General features: G+C 46.9%; 1 protein-coding gene across 1 annotated transcript; it reads left to right on the top strand.

Annotated features, from left to right (window-relative positions):
* Window positions 1-1,510: 1,510 nt before the first annotated feature.
* On the top strand, window positions 1,511-16,665 carry LOC101107387 (2-acylglycerol O-acyltransferase 2-like). The gene is made up of 6 exons (XM_042232616.1): window positions 1,511-1,601; window positions 10,562-10,740; window positions 13,609-13,813; window positions 14,127-14,301; window positions 14,929-15,128; window positions 16,511-16,665. Exons 1-6 carry the CDS (start codon window positions 1,511-1,513, stop codon window positions 16,663-16,665), a joined length of 1,005 nt encoding a protein of 334 aa, XP_042088550.1.
* The last annotated feature ends 2,015 nt before the right edge of the window (window positions 16,666-18,680 follow it).

Genomic DNA, 18,680 nt, shown 5'->3' on the forward strand with positions numbered 1-18,680 from the left:
AGGGGATCTTTCAACACATGATTTCTGATTCTTATGAGACAGTTATTACTGAGAAGGGGACCCATTTCTTCATCAGCCACTGACTGAAGCTTATTTGGGAAAATGGTATTCTCCCTGAGAGAATTGCTCCATAGCCTCTTATAGGCCTTTTTCTTCTCTTCTGAAGATACATCTTTTCCAGTCCATATTGTAACTTCAAACTTGGCCTGAAGCTGATGAAGGAACAACTTACCAGACAATCCACAAAACAGAGCCAAGGATGGAGGCTGCCATGTTGTCCCACCCCATTAGATATTTTTAAATGCAATCTCCATTAAACATTGAGAAAACACTGTTAAGCACAATGAAGTATACAAGGAATCCCAGATCTGAGCAGTGAAAGTGCAGAGTCCTAACCAGTTGACCACCAGTGTAACGCGTAATGACTTTGGGAAACTCTATGGCTATGTGGAGACTGTAGAAAGGGTAGATGAGGGGAGGTCAAGTTCAGTTCTAGATAGGCTGTGATGGAGGTGCCAAGGAAACTAGCAGAGAGGATGTCAAGTACCCACCTACAAGTCAAGTCTGGAGCCCGGGGGAGGTCAGGCAGGAGATGCAGCTTGGAAGTGTTCATCCTGTAGACAGATTCCAAGGCCGTGAGCCTGGATGGACTCTCTGCAGGAGAGAGGGTGGAAAGAAGAGGGAAGGTCCAGGGACTGAAGGGATAGGAGGACCCTCAAACACTTAGCCTGGTGAAAGATAAGAGCCACTGTGGAGACCCAGGGGCAGCCAGAGGGGCAGGAGGCAAACCAGGAGAGGGTGGTGCCCACAGGCCAAGTGGTTTCAAGGAGGAGGGAGGGATCAACTGTGTCTGAGGCTGCTGAGAGATCAAGATGAGAGCTGAGAATTGACCACTGGATTCAGCAGTGTGGAGGCCACTGGTGAACTTGTCAAGGGCAGTTTCATGGAAGAGTGATGTCTGAAGTCTGGAGGAGGGAGGACAGAATGGGAGGGGAGGGTGTTTAATGCAGATGGCTCTTTCTTGAGTTGTGCTGTGCAGGTGAGCTGAGGAATAGGGAAGGAGATGAAGGAGATGGTGGGAGCAAGGGATATTTATATGGCAACTGTGAAGGGAAGATATGTGAAGAGGAACCATTGACCTGGTAGGCGAAAGGAGACAATTACTGTGGCCAAGTGGTTGGGTGAAAAGAGGACAGGATCTCCCTATACTTGCTGTTTCATTTGCCAAATAACAGGTAAGATTAGAGCAAAGGTGATCTGGCAAATAATGTATTGCCTGAGGAGTAAACTGTACTTCTCTTCCTCCATACTCAGCTAGGCTCAGGCCAGGTGTCTTTAAAGATTTCTCCTAGGAAACCAGTTCCTGCTGGGGCAGGTGCAATGAGATCTTAGGGCTGGCTGGACACCCAGTCCCAGGCCCCATAAATGCTTGGATAAATGCTGGCAACAATGAAAACCAGCAGGTGTCACAGAGCTCAGAGAAGCCTCCAGAGCCAGAAGAATAACCATTATGGTGGAGTTCACACCCTTGTGTGTGCCATGGGAACGCAGGCTGCAGACATTGGTGGTCCTGCAGTGGGTCGGCTGTTGGGTGTCCATGGGTAAGGCAAGCTGGGTTGGAAATGGGCAACCTAGGGCACCTGTCACATCTGGTACACACTGTGCACTGATGGGGGAATAATCCCCAGCTCAGCCCCTGGAGATCACCAGGAATTAGGAACATCTTGCTCAGCTGGCCTTGAAGGAGCTTTGGGAGCTGTGTCTGACTACTGCACCAACCCTCAGCCCAGCCTGGGACCTGGGAGTGTCAGGAACAGCACAGGGAGGTGAGGTAGCCTTGGGCCTGGAGCTAGAGGGAGGGCAGCTGAGGAAAGGTATCGGGCCTACTGGTGCCAGGAGCAGGAGCTTATACTTTTCTCTTATCTGGGGACAAAGGAGAGGTCCAGGTGGGCTTCAGATATAGAAGTAACATGGTCCAATCTGTGTGTGATAGGCTGCAATTCAGGGATCTTCTGTGTTGAGGTATCTGGGGAAGACAGATCACAGGGAGCAGCTGTTACCAAATCAAATTTGCACCAGCTTGCCCGAGCTCAGGAAAGCTCCCATGCTGACACTGGGCTGTGGGGAAAGAAAGTGCAGTATTTATTGCAGGGACCCAGCAAGGAGTCCCGATAGTTTTGGCTCAAAACAGTTGACCCCCTCCCCCTCCCTCTCTTGAATTTCAGGGAATGGCTTCTAGAGACTGGGTGAGGTAGAGTTTTTTGGGCACATGATCAGCCCCTAGACAGTTGTCTGATTGCTTGGTGGTAAGGTAACTGGGAGCCAACATCACCAATCTTCTGGTTTCCCCTGGTTTGAGGTCTACAGGCTGGTGAGCAACTCCCTCTACCTGGTGGTGGCTCAGTATCTGCAAAGAAGCTCAAAAATAAGGCTCAGAATACTATCTACAGCATTAGTTTTTGTTCAGTCGCTCACTCCTGTCCACCTCTTTGTTACCTCATGGACTGCAGTACGCCAGGCTTCCCTGTTCTTCGCTACCTCCCGGAGTTGGCTCAAACTCATGCCCATTGAGTCAATGATGCTATCCAATCATCTCATGCTCTGTTGTCCCCTTCTACCTTCAATCATTCCTAGCACCAGAGTCTTTTCCAATGGGTTAGCTCTTTAGTTGCATCAGGTGGCCGAAGTATTGGAGCTTCAACTTCAGCATCAGTCCTTCCAATGAATATTCAGGATTGATTTCCTTTAGGATTGACTAGTTTAATCTTCTTTCTGTCCAAGGGACTCTCAGGAGTCTTCTACAGCATCACAGCACTCAGCCTTCTTTATGGTCCAGCTCTTACATCCATACATGATTACTGGAAAAACCATAGCTTTGACTAGATGGGCTTATGTTGGCAAAGTGATGTCTCTGCTTTTTAATATGCTGTCTAGATTTGTCATAGCTTTTTTTCCCCAAGAAGCAAGTGTCTTTTAATTTCATGACTGCAGTCACCATCTGCGATGATTTTGGAGTCCAAGAAAATGTAGTCTGTCACTATTTCTATTTTTTCCCCATCTACTTGCCATGAAGTGATGGGACTAGACACCATGATTGTAGTTTTTTAAAAAATAATTATTTATTTGGCTTTGCTGAGTCTTAGTTATGACATGTGGGATCTAGTTTCCTGACCAGGGATGGTACCCTGGCCCCCTGCATTGGGAGCTCAGAGTTTTAGCCACTGGTCCACCAAGAAAGTCCCATGATCTTAGTTTTCTGAATGTTGAGTTTTAAGCCAGCTTTTTCATGCTTCTCTTTCACCTTCATCAAGAGGCTCTTTTGTTCTTCTTTGCTTTCTGCCATGGGCTTCCCTGGTAGCTCAGTTGGTAAAGAATCTGCCTGCAATGTAGGAGACCCCAGTTTGATTCTTTGGTCAGGAAGATCTGCTGGAGAAGGGAACAGCTACCCACTTCAGTATTCTGGCCTGGAGAATTCCATGGACAGAGGAGACTGGTAGGCTACAGTCCATGGACTCACAAAGAGTCGGACACAGCTGAGTGATTTTCACTTTCTTTCTTTTTTTTTTTTTTGCCATAGAGTGGTATTAACTGTGTATCTGAAGTTATTGATATTTTCCCCGGCAATCTCGATTCCAGCTTTAATTTCATCCAGCCCTGCATTTGGCATGATGTACTCTGCATATAATTTAAATAAGCAGAGGGACAATATACAGCCTTGATATATTCCTTTCCTAATTGAACCGGTTCGTTGTTCCTTGTTTGGTTCTAACTGTTGCATCTTGACCTGCATACAGGTTTTTCAGGAGGCAGGTAAGGTGGTCTAGTATCCCTGTCTCTTTAAGAATTTTCCACAGTTTATTATGATCCACACAGTCAAAGGTTTTAGCATAGTCAATAGGGCCAAATCCAGCCTTCTGATTGTGTTTGTATTTTTGTAGAGTGCCGGGGTCCAGCCCAGGTGGATCCAGGGAATTTGAAGTGGGGACAGAGTCGGCGAGGAAAAACTTATTTATTTAGAAATATAAAGAGATTAGGAAAGAATAGTGTAGTAGGAAAATTAGTGGAGAAAAGAGGCTGAATAACTTGATTTACGTGGAAAGCTGATAAAGTTTCAAGACAAGAAACTTGCACCACCTATGTAGGCCACCGGCACCCATTTGAATAGCAGAGGGTGTCCCACCTTGGGCTCCCTCTCACGTGGGTCTTAGAAGCCAGGGCAAGTAAGTAGACATGGCGAGCCTCCACACTCCACATGGGAATTCAGCCAGAAAAGAAAAGAAGGAGAAAAGACCACACGGGGGAAACCAGTCTTTCCAGTGACTGGTTCATCCTTTATTGTCTGGGAAAGCTTTTTATACTTTTGGTTGTACATAGAGATCAATGGATAATACAAAGTTATGCAGGTCAGCAGCCCTGACTCTTATCCAGACCAGGCTTTCTCTCTGCATACCTAGCTGTATACACAAGTCTTAGGTGATTTACATCATCTTCTGGCCAGGAGGCCTATTAGCATTTTATGGCCCTTTTCTGATAAGGGTCCCTCAACCAGAAAACTTATTTGCCTTAAAAGTGTTGTTCTTACTAAAGTCTGGTGCCACTCTCAGAAAGCACTAATTAAGGTTACTTTCTTATATAGCAAGGACACAACAATTTCTAACAAAGAAAGAGGAGTACAGTGATTTACAACAAAGAGAAAGTTTACTAACTCAAAAGTCGAGTGTTGCTAACATTAACACTACTATATTCCCTTATCTATATCCCAATTACATTGATTAATATCCTCCAGGTGCCCAAAAGATAAAGAATATGGAGGCCTGGCAGCAGTCATTGACTCAACAGTGAAACCCATCACCAATATAATTTTTAGCTTTTCAGAAAAGGCTCTATATCTTTAAGATGTTTTAAGCTGCATGCCTCTTGCGGTTGAGGGGCTATAAACAATCACAAGTTGTAAAAGTCTCTAACTGTCAGGCAAGTTAGAGAGCCGTCAGAGGGGTTTGAGCTGAGACACTCCTTTCATATGCAGGAGACCAGTTGGAGCTCTAAGTTAACTTTTTCCAGAGAAAGGTAGTTGAGGATAGCTCCCTGTTATGTCAGAAGAGTGGAAAGCACAGTACAATAAAGCAGGCAGACTCTGGTTTTGGGGGTAGATGCTCAGGAAAATCCAGGGGTACCCCTGAGGCCTGATCTCAGCCTTTGCCTTTTGCCAGGCTCCCTTCCTCATGACCTTTGCCATGGAGAGGATTCCCCTGCTAGCTCCCAGCAGTAGAGCCCGAGAGCCAAGAATGGTTTTATAGTTTAAATGCTTATATTAGAAATTGTTTTATACCTAGGCAATATCCTCCAAATTGCCTCTTGAACCTCACATTCTGAATTATAACTCTGAATTCTGAAAAGATTATTTACCCTGGTCTATGGAGACTAGCAGTGGGCAGATGGGGCTCCTTTTCAAAGATACTGAAGAGGTTGTCCACAAGCAGAATGTACAGACTGGCAGGAAAGCAAGGGTTTCCAGTGGGCCAGTAAATGCTGCACATGTAGTGAGCAGCTGGCTCACGCTGGACATAGAGCAGGCATTTGGGGGAGGGGCAAAGAAGTGGCCAGAAGGGTCAACAGGGACCTGTCATCAAGGTCTCAAGTCTGAGAAACAAATACTTTCCATTGGTTACTTGTTTACTCTGCTCTTTTTTCTTTAATGCACACACTCACACAGGAAGGTAAGCTTCTTTCAAACAGGTGGTCTTCTTATCTGTGTCTCCATCTCCTTGGAGAGTTGAGGTTGATAACTGTTGAATGAATGAATATTAGGAGCATGATGCAGCACAGTGGTAGAACTGAATATCAGGTCCTATCCTAGCTATGTGACCTTAACCAACCTGCCTATCTGCTTGGTAAAGTGTGGATTTACATTTTTACTGCTGGGTATTATGAAAGGAAAGAAGGGAGCTTCCTTTCTCAGGGACTGGAAATACTCCAAATTTTGGCATTGCCTGCTGACAGAAGTTAAAATGTGAGTCCAGGGTGAGATATACTGTGGGGTGAGGAGAGTTCTTTTGGTTAAGTGGAAATGCAAGCATTTTTAAAATATTTTTTTTTCTGAGTGAAAAATGAATCCATGTTATTGTAACTCATCCAAACAGAATATGTATTCTAAAAGTGAATCCTACCCCGCAAGGAGCCACTATGAACAATTTGGGTTTTATTCTCTAGACCAGACATGGGAGTTCCCATTTCAATGGTACAGAGGTTCAGTTTGGGAAGATGAAAAGAGTTCCAGAGATGAAGGATGGTGATTGTTACACAACAATGTGAGTGAATTAATGCCATCAACAATACATGAAAAATCATTTCAGGTGCATGCCCAGGAGTGGGAATGCTGGGTCTTATGGTTGCCCTATCTTTGGTTTCATAGGGTATCTCCATATAGTTCTCCATAGTGCCTTTGTCAAGAAAACCATAATTTGAAAATATCCAAGCACCACAATGTCCATTGCAGCCCTATTTACAATAAATAAGACATGGAAACAATCTAAATGTCCGTTGACAGAGGAATGGATCAAGAAGATGTAGAACATATAGATAATGGAATATTACTCAGCTATTAAACAGAACAAAATAATGCCATTTGCAGCAACATGGATGGACCTAGAGATTGCTATACTGAGTGAAGTAAGTCAGATACCAAAAGACAAATATTGTATGATGTCACTTATATGCAGAATCAATTAAAAGGGTACAAATATTTTTATTTATTTATATTTCATAGAGTCATGGGTGTAGAAAACAAACCTACAGTTACCAGGGGAACCAAGTGGAGAAGGAAATATTGGGGGATTTGGATTGACATATACACACTACTATCTATAAAATAGATAGATTAAATCTAATAGACAGAGTGCCTGATGAACTATGGATGGAGGTTCATGACATTGTACAGGAGACAGGGATCAAGACCATCCCCAAGAAAAAGAAATGCAAACAAGCAAAATGGGTGTCTGAGGAGGGCTTGCAAATAGCTGTGAAAAGAGGAGAAGCAAAAAGGAAAGGAGAAAAGGAAAGACATACCCATTTGAATGCAGAGTTCCAAAGAATAACAAGGAGAGATAAGAAAGCCTTCCTCAGTGATCAGTGCAAAGAAATAGAGGAAAATAATAGAATAGGAAAGACTAGAGATCTCTTCAAGAAAATTAGAGATACCAAGGAAACATTTCATGCAAAGATGGGCTCAATAAAGCACAGAAATAGTATGGACCTAACAGAAGCAGAAGAAATTAAGAAGAGGTGGCAAGAATACACAGATGAACTGTACAAAAAAACTTCACGACCAAGATAATCACAATGGTATGATCACTCACCTAGAGCCAGACATCCTGGAATGTGAAGTCAAGTGGGCGTTAGGAGGCATCACTCTGAACAAAGCTAGTGGAGGTGATGGAATTCCAGTTGAGCTATTTCAAATCCTGGAAGATGATGCTGTGAAAGTGCTGCACTCCATATGCCAGCAAATTTGGAAAACTCAGCAGTGGCCACAGGACTGGAAAAGGTCAGTTTTCATTCCAATCCCAAAGAAAGGCAATGCCAAAGAATGCTCAAACTACTGCACAATTGCACTCATCTCATATGCTAGTAAAGTAATGCTCAAAATTCTCCAAGCCAGGCTTCAGCAGTATGTGAACTGTGAACTTCCAAATGTTCAAGCTGGTTTTAGAAAAGGCAGAGGAACCAAAGATCAAATTGCCAACATCCGCTGGATCATGGAAAAAGCACGAGAGTTCCAGGAAAACATCTATTTCTGCTTTATTGACTATGCCAAAGCCTTTGACTGTGTGGATCAGTTAGCTGTGGAAAATTCTGAAAGAAATGGGAATACCAGACCACCTGACCTGCCTCTTGAGAAATCTGTATACAGGTCAGGAAGCAACAGTTAGAACTGGACATGGAACAACAGACTGGTTCCAAATAGGGAAAGGAGTACATCAAGGCTGTATATTGTCACCTTGCTTATTTAACTTCTATGCAGAGTATATCATGAGAAACGTTGGGCTGGAAGAAGCACAAGCTGGAATCAAGATAGCCAGGAGAAATATCAATAATCTCAGATATGCAGATGACACCACCCTTATGGCAGAAAGCAAAGAAGAACTAAAGAGCCTCTTGATGAAAGTGAAAGAGGAGAGTGAAAAAGTTGGCTTAAAGCTCAACATTCAGAAAATGAAGATCATGGCATCTGGTCCCATCACTTCACGGCAAATAGATGGGGAAACAGTGGAAACAGTGTCAGACTTTATTTTTTTGGGCTCCAAAATCACTGCAGATGGTGACTATAGCCATGAAATTAAAAGATGCTTATTCCTTGGAAGGAAAGTTATTTAATATGCTAGACAGCATATTAAAAAGCAGAGACATTAATTTGTCAACAAAGGTCTGTCTAGTCAAGGCTATGGTTTTTCCAGTAGTCATGTATGATTGTGAGAGTTGGACTATAAAAAAAATCTGAGCACTGAAGAATTGATGCTTTTGAACTGCGGTGTTGGAGAAGACTCTTGAGAGTCCCTTGGACTGCAAGGAGATCCAACCAGTCCATCCTAAAGGAGATCAGTCCTGAGTGTTCATTGGAAGGACTGATGATGAAGCTGAAACTCCAATACTTTGGCCACCTGATGCAAACAACTGACTCATTTGACAAGACCCTGATGCTGGGAAAGATCGAGGGCAGGAGGAGACGGGGACAACAGGGTATGAGATGATTGGATGGCATCACTGACTCAATGGACATGAGTTTTGGTGAACTCCAGGAGTTGGTGATGGACAGGGAGGCTTGGCGTACTGTGGTCCATGGGGTCGCAAAGAGTCGGACACGACTGAGCAAGTGAAGTGAACTGAACTGAACTAATCTATAAAATAGATAACTAATAAGAACCTCTATAGAGCACATAGAGCATTGTTTATATGGGAAAAGAATTTTTTAAAAGTGTGGATATATGTATACGTATAACTCATTTACTTTCTCGAATGATGCTGAAGCTGAAACTCCAGTACTTTGGCCACCTCATGCAAAGAGTTGACTCATTGGAAAAGACTCTGATGCTGGGAGGGATTGGGGGCAGGAGGAGAAGGGCTCGACAGAGGATGAGATGGCTGGATGGCATCACTGACGCGATGGATGTGAGTCTGAGTGAACTCTGGGAGTTGGTGATGGACAGGGAGGCCTGGCGTGCTGCGATTCATGGGGTCGTGAAGAGTCCGACACGACTGAGCGACTGAACTGAACACATGAAATGAACACAATATTGTGAATTAACTACACTCTAATACAATTTTTATAAAAAATACTAAAATACAAAAAATTGTTTTGATGATAAGTGTTATGTTTAATCTATGTTTTACTACCATAAAAAATTGAATAAACATTAGAAACTGCCCCAGACACAACACTGAAATCCTGAGCACGACGGCAAGAATATCTGTGTGCTGCTCACAGGTGTATCACCAGCATCTGACACACTGTCGGTGCTCTGAATAAAGTGAGCCTCTGTGAGCCCCAACCTACTTAGCTTATGCATTTTACTACTATTCAGACTGGATCAAAAGTCTCGCCTCCTGGAAGTTGGCCATGAATGACAGGCCCAGCCTATCCTACTTTCATTTGGAATACAAGTGGAGGTTGACCTTCTTAAAGAGTTTGAGAGCATGGTGTTAATATTTTCTAAGAATGAGGTCAATTGGCATCAGATTAAAGACAGCCCCGCAGACCACCTGACCCTGAGTTACAGCTGGGATTAGCCTGTGAAAGGAACTCAGAAAATCCTGAGTCTGGGATGAATTCCTCACGGTGCTGCTCCTAGCCCTGTTGCACTCCTGATGGACAGGCCAGGCGTGGGTTGCCCTCTTCTTCTCTCCCTCCTTCAGTAGGATAGTGTATAGCAGTGGAGAAAAGAGCTGAGTAAAAGCTAAAGATCACCAGGAGATGTATCAATACTGAACAGCTTAGTGTGGCTCGAACATGGGGTGCAGTGAGGCTGGAGCAAGAGAGAGCAAGACAGGCCACCAGTGGGGAGCTTGAAATCAGGCTGAGCTGCTTGAGCTGAGCCTCAAAGTTATGATAAATCATGGGAGGACTTTAGCTAAAGGGAGGATCTATCTACGGAATACAAGATTATAGAAAGATGTGCTGGAGGTAAACAGGAAGTGGACTGGGTAGAAATAATCTCTATTGTCTCTGGAGTCTCATAGAATGGATACTAGAAAGAGTTCATCCTGTCATATTTCCACCAGGCATCTATTGGTGAATATAGACAGAGAGGGAGGTGGAGGGGGAAGACCCAAGTGAGAAGAGTGTCTGGTGCTGTGGGAAAAAGTGAGTTTGGACTTAGTCTTACCTGGTTTCAAACGCAGGCTCAGGGTGACACTAATTGTGTTGCTTGTATTCCCTCTTCCTTGAAGGCTTGAGAGGCTGATTTCTTCCTCCCGGGGTGAGGACTGGACAGAAGAGTGCTGGGCAAATGGGGAGAGCGCGTTCCTTCACACTGCTGACCACTACAGCTTCTGCTTCCCTTCCCAGCCCTTCTCTGCCACGTGGTCTTCATAGGCCTCCTGTTCACAAGATTCTGGATCATCAGTATCCTGTATGCAGTCTGGTGGTACCTGGATCGAGCCAAGCCTTGGCAGGGGAGCAGGCACATTGATGTACTAAGGCGCTGGGCTGTATGGAAGCACATGAAGGACTATTTCCCCATCTCGGTAAGTATAGGGCTGGCTAGGGAGTGGTCAGGACCATAGTCCCCATGTGTCCATGGGGAAGTGTGACCCTGTGTTTAGTGAGCAGCATACTGGGCTTGGAGGCAGGAGACAGGCTTCTACACCATGTGGCCCGAGAAGAGTCAGTTTCTGTCTGGCTATGTTTTCTTATGTGTGGAGATGTGGAGCCAATATGAGGACTGATGTATGAATGAGATTTGAAGGGCTCTATGGGGCAATTGGTAAGGCACACATATGTATCTTAACACACAGGCGTAAAGCCCTTACAGTGTAAGTTTTGGGGTGAAGGATTCAATGATAAATACAAGGCATCAAGAGAGCATCTAACCCACACTTTATCAGATGATGAAACACCCAGAGAAGGATGAAGTTGTGATCAAGGACACACAGAAAGTTCGTTTACTGCTTTTAAAGTGTGTGTTTAGCTCTGAGGATAGAAGCAGAGCAGAGAGAACGCAGGATGGATCCTGCCCGAACTCCAGTGTGCTGTGTGTCCTAGGACAGAGCTTTACCCCATTCTGAATCCTAGTTTCCACACAAAATTGATCCCTTGTATTTCATGTCTCTTAGTCTCTTACTCAGGGTACTTCATGTCCATTTTAGACATGTGACTCTGTACCCCCAAATCAGATGTTAGTAATGGAGGACCCTGAATTTGAGTGAACTGACCTTTTGCCCCATTCCTGAATCCTAGACAGACTAAACCGTTGGATGTAAGCAGTTGTGGTCGTTGATTATCTAGTGGGAATAGGAAGCGGAAGGCAGTGAGGACTCAGAGAGGTGCCAGGCAGGGACAGGTGGTCCTCTCTGGACACAGGAGAGAAGACTGTGTATGGTGTCTCCTCTGAGGGTGGACATCATAGATTCCACCACCAGATCTGCAACATGCCAGCTGTGAGACCTGGGGTGAGTTACACATGCTCTCTGAGCCTCGATTCTCCATTGTAAACTGGAGATGCTGTCACATACATCACTGGGTTGTGTGGAGTCCCTAAGACATCAGGTCGTCCTGGGACCTTCTAAGGACAGCATGTGGCTCTCCTTTCACACCTGGAGCTCCTGTCATTTGCACATCTGGCAGAAAAATGGTGCTGAGTTGTTCTGTGCCTGTCTTATCTACGTCTGTTCTGTCCCTCCTCTAGCCAGGTATCTCCCCCAGAGGATTTTTCAAATAGGGCACTGTTAACATTGTCTGAAACTGAAATTGCAGAAATTCCACGTACACCCTGCTCAGGATTGTAGGCCGCTTGCAGTCCTGCGGCATCACCTGCAGAGGGCGGGCAGTACCACCAAGTGGCCAGCAGAGCGAGAGATGACATGCACCTTGACCTCCCTGTCTGGGACTGAGGCCTGCAGGGGTCGCTGTGAAGCGCAGATTCTGGACTCTTGTCCCCTCCCAGGAGAACTTTCAAGTCTTCCACACAGCTTTACAGAGCAGGCCCTGCAGGGATCTTAGGAGGTCAGGAAGTAGAGGGGCCAGGGAGTCTCTGTTGTCTACTGAAAACAAATGCACAAGTCAAAAGTTGTGAGGGATTTTGTTCTGGGACCTTACTGAGGACTGTAGTAAGGAGATAGCCTCTCAATAATCTCTGGGGAGCTGTTCTAAAAGGTAAGGGAGGAGTCAGAACTTACAGATTTTGCTGGAAAAAACAAACAAACAAAAAACCCAAAAACCTATGTAGCCAAACTTCAAAAGATTACTTGCCAGTTACAAAAAGCTGATGTCTCAAGTTAGTAATTTTTGTCCGTTTCTAGTAAGGGAAGATGGGAAGGTTTGGGCTCACTGCAATTATTCCTGTGATGTGCATTCCCATTCTCTATGACTAGTATCTTGTTTTCCTCCATCCTGAATTATTTTCAAGGCCCATTGTCAGTGGCAGCTACAGTGGCCGCTGGCTTGAAGGCAGGCAAGCAACATTCCTTGTCCTAACAACTCTGCTGGGTCTACTTCACATCACAAGCCTTTGCGCTGTGATTCTATGAGCTAGGGCCTAGTGATACAGTTTCTAGTGAAATTAGGAGACTACTTCTGAGCACTGGAGCTTTCTAAATGCACCCTATGTGCTTCCTAAAGAGGTGATAGTAGAGAATCAGGCAGTGTTTCCCCAGGACAAGCTGCCTTCACCTCATGCTGGAGATCAGTCCCGGAGCTGGGTTTCTGGATGACAATTTCATTATCCTGGAGCAGCAGTGTTTACACAGACCAACACCTGAACAGGGGTGCAGTGCTGTGGGCAGGCTGTGACCCGGTGTCTGGGAGTGCTGCAGACTTGGCAGGACACCTCCTTGACCCCTTTCCACCTGCGGGCATCACCAGGACTTCATGCCCCTTCTCCTGGCACCCACTTCCTTGTACCCTGGGGTCTCTTACACTGAGTCACAGGGGTTCAGGGGTCAGCCCCAACCTGGGCAGGCCTCCAGCTGCCATAGCCCTTGGAGAGATGCTCACTCCCTCCTGTGATGGCTCCTTCATTTTGGGTGGGCTCTGCCTGGGATTAGGTCTCCCTTCACATAGGACAGAGGCTTGTGTCTCCGTCACCCTGCCAGGAGTCCTACCTCTGCCTTGGGCAGGGGTCTTCCTTCCCAGATGGGCGGCATTGGCCTTATCCATTCATGTGTCCATTCTGTCCTGCTTCATTTCATGGTCTCCCAGAGTATCTCCTCTGCTCCAGGCCTGCACCAGGGACAAGGATCCTCAGAAAGGCATCTCTAATCTCAGGACACTCACATGGGGGTGTGATAGCACTTAGGCACAGGGGACACATAGAGGAGGTCAGCACAGAAAGTCATCAGGGAGGCCAGGGTGGTCACGTGGTGCAGCCCCGATTCACCAGGCTGCCGTCCCTGCAGCTGGTCAAGACTGCCGAGTTGGACCCCTCCCGGAACTACCTCACTGGCTACCACCCTCATGGAATTGCAGCTGTTAGAGCTTTTACCAACCTATGCACGGATGGGACTGGTTTTCCCTCACTGTTCCCTGGGATCTGCTCACATCTGATGATGCTGAACTTGTGGTTCTGGGCCCCTGTCTTCAGGGATTATATCATAATAGGCGGTGAGTCTTCCCAACCCTGGGTAGCCCAGGTAGATGAGGTCTGCTGGCATGGGGGAGGGATTTTAAGGAGGGCTGCCAACTGTTCTGTACTTCTTGCAAGTGAATGTGTAGTGGAGAAGGAAGCTAGACTCAAGGAAGCACTTCCCACAGCGCTGCTCAGCAATCTGCTTGACTAGGGGTTGGGAAGACCTGAAAGACCCGGTCTCAGTCCTCAGAGAACTCCCAGCTGGGAGCTAGAGTGGAGCCCAGCCCACATCCTCACCTACCATCCTGGCCCCGTTAAAACCATACTTCATTTTTTTCTTCCCTTCAGGGATGGTTGCTGCAGACAAGGAGAGTGTTTCTCACATTCTGAGCAGGGAAGGAGTTGGGAACCTGCTGGCCATCATTGTTGGGGGTGTCCAGGAGGCACTGGATGCCAGGTCTGGAGGCTACAAGCTGGAGCTGCTGAACCGCAAGGGCTTCATCAGGCTTGCCCTGATGCATGGGTATTGGGAAGAGGGCTCTGGGTTCAACTGGAGATTGGTAAGGATTGTGTTTTGGTGGGAAGACAGCACAGATGAATATACATCCTATTTTGGCAGGAAGAGTCTCAATCCATTGACAATGAAGATTCTGTGTTGGTGATCCATGTGCTGTCTCATGCACAAATACCCAGAGAATATTCTAGAAGGAATATCTTGTGAAGGGATTAAGTCTTAAAGGTCATATTGCTGAAAGTTTGCATTACATCTGAGACCTAGGAAATCTGGGACAATGGAGCTTGGGACATAGCTTAGAACTATTCTCCTATCTTTAAACATCTATGAAGAATACAAAACTAGCTGGGCTGGAAGAAATTTTTCCAGAAAGTTTGGAATTGTTTTATATCTGCAGCATTCTGGATTCACTATCATGTTACAACTGTCAGACAGTGGCCCTGAGACAGGCCAGGTCCCGCTTACAGTCACAAAGCAAGACCGTGGCAGATCTGGGACACACCCGAGGCCTCCTACTTTTGTCCCAGGGCTCTGTCCTCTCCTCCAGTTCCTGCTCACTGGGGCCCTTCAGGAAGCTAGGTGACCAGCTTATGCCTTCTTGACCCTCCATGCGCCCTCTCTCCTGTCTCCCTCTAGGGCAGCTCTGGTGCCGATCTTCTCCTTTGGGGAGAATGACATCTATGAGCAGGTTGAGAACTCTCCTGGCACCTGGTTGCGCTGGTTCCAGGACGGACTTCAGAAGGTCACAGGAGGCTCCATGCCACTCTTCTATGGCCGTGGAGTCTTCCAATACAGCTTTGGTCTTATGCCCTACCACTGGCCCGTCACCACTGTGGGTGAGCCTAGACCCGGGCTGAGAGGCGGGGAAGGGCTACAGAGCAAAATGTGGGCTTGTGCTGCAAGGGCATGTGGACATAGACCAGTACACACTTCACTTTGTGGAGCACACTTTCTAGAGTATTAGACACACAGGCAAGTAACCCTGATGAAGGCATTCTAGAATGAGAAGAGCAACAGGGGCACAAAGACCAGTGGCCACTACTGATTACTGAGCCCCTGCAGTGTGCCAGGCACTGCACTGGTTCCTTACATGCAGCAGCTCAGTCTTTTGAAATGGGACACTCATCTCCATTTTATTGATTGCAACTTGAGACATAGAGAAGATAAATCACTTCCAAAAGATCACCCTGGCCTTTGTAATAAAGTTGAGGTTTGATCAGGGTGTTTGACTTTTTATTATACCAGAGAAGGAGAGTTTAATTCTGACCACAGGGTCTTATAAGGCTTACTGGAGAAGATGAATACTAGGGAAGGGCATTTCAAGTCTGTTAGAATTATGTGTAAAGTAGCAATTAGCAAGCTATGAAGGAGAGTCTGAGGAATTTCTCTGTAAATAGTGGGCATGAACTTAACCCCATCTTTTCAGCTATTTGGTCATCTCATTTGCTTTCTTCTTGAACTCCACCTAGGTTCCAGTGGCAAAGCTGTGTTCATCTGTACTTACCCAGCCATATCTTGAGTATAGGCAACACCCTCTACCAAACTTTCTTTGCGTTGTGTGGTAATATTCTCACGTTTATAGTGAGAGAACATTATAGTTTATAACGTTTATAGTGTTGCTGCCTCCAGACCATTCCCAAGAGAATGAGACATGACAGCTGCTTTCTGAGCCAAGTAGATCCAGAGGGAGGAGGTTGATAGGACCTCCCATGTCCTCCCTGGAGCAGGGGCACTGCAGGCCAGAATGGAGGGAGAGGTGGAAGAAGGATGATTGGGCTGTGGGCCACCTCCTCCCAGCCATACAGGCACTTCCGACATGGCATCTGAGACTCCCAGACCCACCTGTTCCTGAGGCTGAGCACATCCCCAGAGCTACATACAACCTGGCACTGATTGTTCCTGGCTATGTGACCTTGAACAAGTTACTTAACCTCCCTGAACCTCATTGCCTGAAAGGAATAATAGCAGGTTCCATCACCATAGGATTGGTAGGATAATATAGGAGATATGACATACAAATACCAGCTGGTAGTATTGTTAACATATCAGAATCTTGGAGTTGTCTTAACATTTTTGAATCTAGGACCCAAAACAGAATTGAAAAGGAGGGAGAAAGAGTGCTTACCTGCTCAGATGACCATACTAGTGGGAACCCCGAGGGTCCCTGCACCTTCAGTGGTTCCTGCTCTGGGCCACCACTGACGTCTGTGTCTTGCAGTGGAGAAGCCCATCGAGGTGCAGAAGACACCTCATCCCTCCCAGGAGGAGGTGGACAGGCTGCACCAGCGCTACATGAAGGAGCTGGAAAACCTCTTCGAAGCCCACAAGCTCAAGTACAACATCCCCAGAGACCAACACTTGGAGTTCTACTGAGGGCCTCCCCAGAGAAGGGGCTGCCCCAAAGGGCAAGGCTGGCAAGGCTGCCCCAAAGGGCAAGGATGGAGGGAGGTGCTGTGATCCCAGAAGGCTTCCTGGAGGTGTCTGTTGAACATAGCTCCAGAGCCTTCCCTGACTTGTGTCTCCACCCCATGCCCTGGGTCACACTTAGCTTCTGGCAGAGACCCGACTCTGGCATCAGTGATTTGCTCTCCTGCTATGACTCTTCTGCAAGGAAGCCTCTCCTCGATCTGCCCACCTGAGAAGTGGGAGAGGCGCTTGGAGAGAATGATGTCTGTGTCTCCATCCTCTGTGGTCCTGTCAGTCAATGGGCGGGACAAGAGCAGCTCCAGTTAGCAGGTTTCTCTTCCTCTGCCTTGAGTGACAGCACAGAAGCAGCCCCCAGTTGCAGCCCTTTCTCCTACAAGCTCCCTCATCCTGCCTCCTGCCTGTCCCACCTCCTCCCTCCCTGAGCTGGAGAGGAAGACAAAGCCACAACCCTCTGACTCATCTTGGCACCTTTGAGTTTCTGAGTTGTCTGAGCCCTGGGCTGGCAGCCAGAGGGGCCCACGAGGCGGGAAAGGAGACTTCAGCTCTGTCACTGGCTGAATGACCAAGGGCAGACCTCTTCACCCGCCCTCTGAGTTTCAGTTTCTCTGAGGGACTAAGGTGATCTCTGACCTCAGCTCTGATGTCACACGAGCTGATGTCCATGATGTAGTCCCTACTCCTCCTTTGTAACTTCAGCCTTGACCTTGACACAGAAGGGAGCTCCATAAATGTCAATTCATCAGTGAAAGAATTCTGTTTCAGCCTTCTCTTCCTCCACCCTTCTCCCCAGCTGGGAGCCTCCCATTGTGTCCCAGCCTGGCCCTGCAGCCCTGCTGCTCTGTGTCCCCTTCCCAGATGGTGGATCCGATGGGCCAGAGTATGGCATGCTACTCCTTCCTCCCTGACCAGTCAGCTCCAACTTACCACCTCTGCCCTGTTCTGTGGGAGACAAGGGGGAGGCTATGTGCAGACGCAGGGCAGACCAGGGAGAGAAGGAACATGAGGAGTGAATGGTCAGTGTCTGCAAGCAGGGCAGATGGGGACAAGCCTCTGATGAGAGGAATTCTGGGCCACTGGGTCTGTGACACACGTCAGGGATGAAGGACAGGATGGCGGCACAGGGGCTATCCTGTGAACCCTCACAGCTGTCACGGGAAAATAGCTTTTCTTCTTCCAGAAGCTAATCAACCAATAATTATAAATGTGGGGCATTTCAAGAATGTAAATTTGAGTCTAAATCTGGCTCAACCCTTTTCAGTGGCTCTGGGCAAGTCACATCCCCTCCAAACCTCAGTTTTGCTATCAGAGAAACAAGTATCACAACATGCACCTTGCATCTTGGAGTGAAATAGATATAATGTGATAATTAACCATTCTGCGGGAGAAGGCAATGGCACCCCACTCCAGTACTCTTGCCTGGAAAATCCCATGGATGGAGGAGCCTGGTAGGCTGCAGTCCATGGGGTTGCTAAGAGTCAGACATGACTGAACGACTTCACTTTCACTTTTCACTTTCATGCATTGGAGAAGGAAATGGCAACCCACTCCAGTGTTCTTGCCTGGAGAATCCCAGGGACAGGGGAGCCTGGTGGGCTGCCATCTATGGGGTCACACAGAGTCGGACATGACTGAAACGACTTAGCAGCAGCAGCAGCCATTATGAATCTTGTGAGGAATGGTCATAAATGTGCCCAACCTCTCACAATGGCCTGTTCTGACTGATGACATGAGTGCTCTAGGGTCCCAAGAGATGGGGGGAATCAAGAACAGTGGGGTTGAGAGGGGGAGTGATAGCTTCCACCCATGAAGAGGGAGGTAGTGGCAGGTGGGTGGGGCAATGAAGGAAGGCCAGGTTTGCCAAGGAGAGAAGCTCCCTGCAGGTTTCCTTTGCTGGCAATGAACCACTGCAGACCTTAGTATCTGAAGGCAGCAAGGATTTATTAGGTCCACACTTTTGTGGG

Source organism: Ovis aries, chromosome 15, assembly GCF_016772045.2.
Source record: "Ovis aries strain OAR_USU_Benz2616 breed Rambouillet chromosome 15, ARS-UI_Ramb_v3.0, whole genome shotgun sequence".
In the NCBI taxonomy this organism is placed as follows: Eukaryota; Metazoa; Chordata; class Mammalia; order Artiodactyla; family Bovidae; genus Ovis; species Ovis aries.

What these genes read in the sequence shown, in the direction of transcription:
- LOC101107387 (XM_042232616.1), top strand. Translation starts at nt 1,511, where the DNA reads ATGGTGGAGTTCACACCCTTGTGTGTGCCATGGGAACGCAGGCTGCAG. An exon ending in AGGACTATTTCCCCATCTCG is followed by an intron (nt 10,741 to 13,608) that starts GTAAGTATAGGG and finishes CCGTCCCTGCAG; the next exon opens with CTGGTCAAGACTGCCGAGTT. An exon ending in GGATTATATCATAATAGGCG is followed by an intron (nt 13,814 to 14,126) that starts GTGAGTCTTCCC and finishes TCTTCCCTTCAG; the next exon opens with GGATGGTTGCTGCAGACAAG.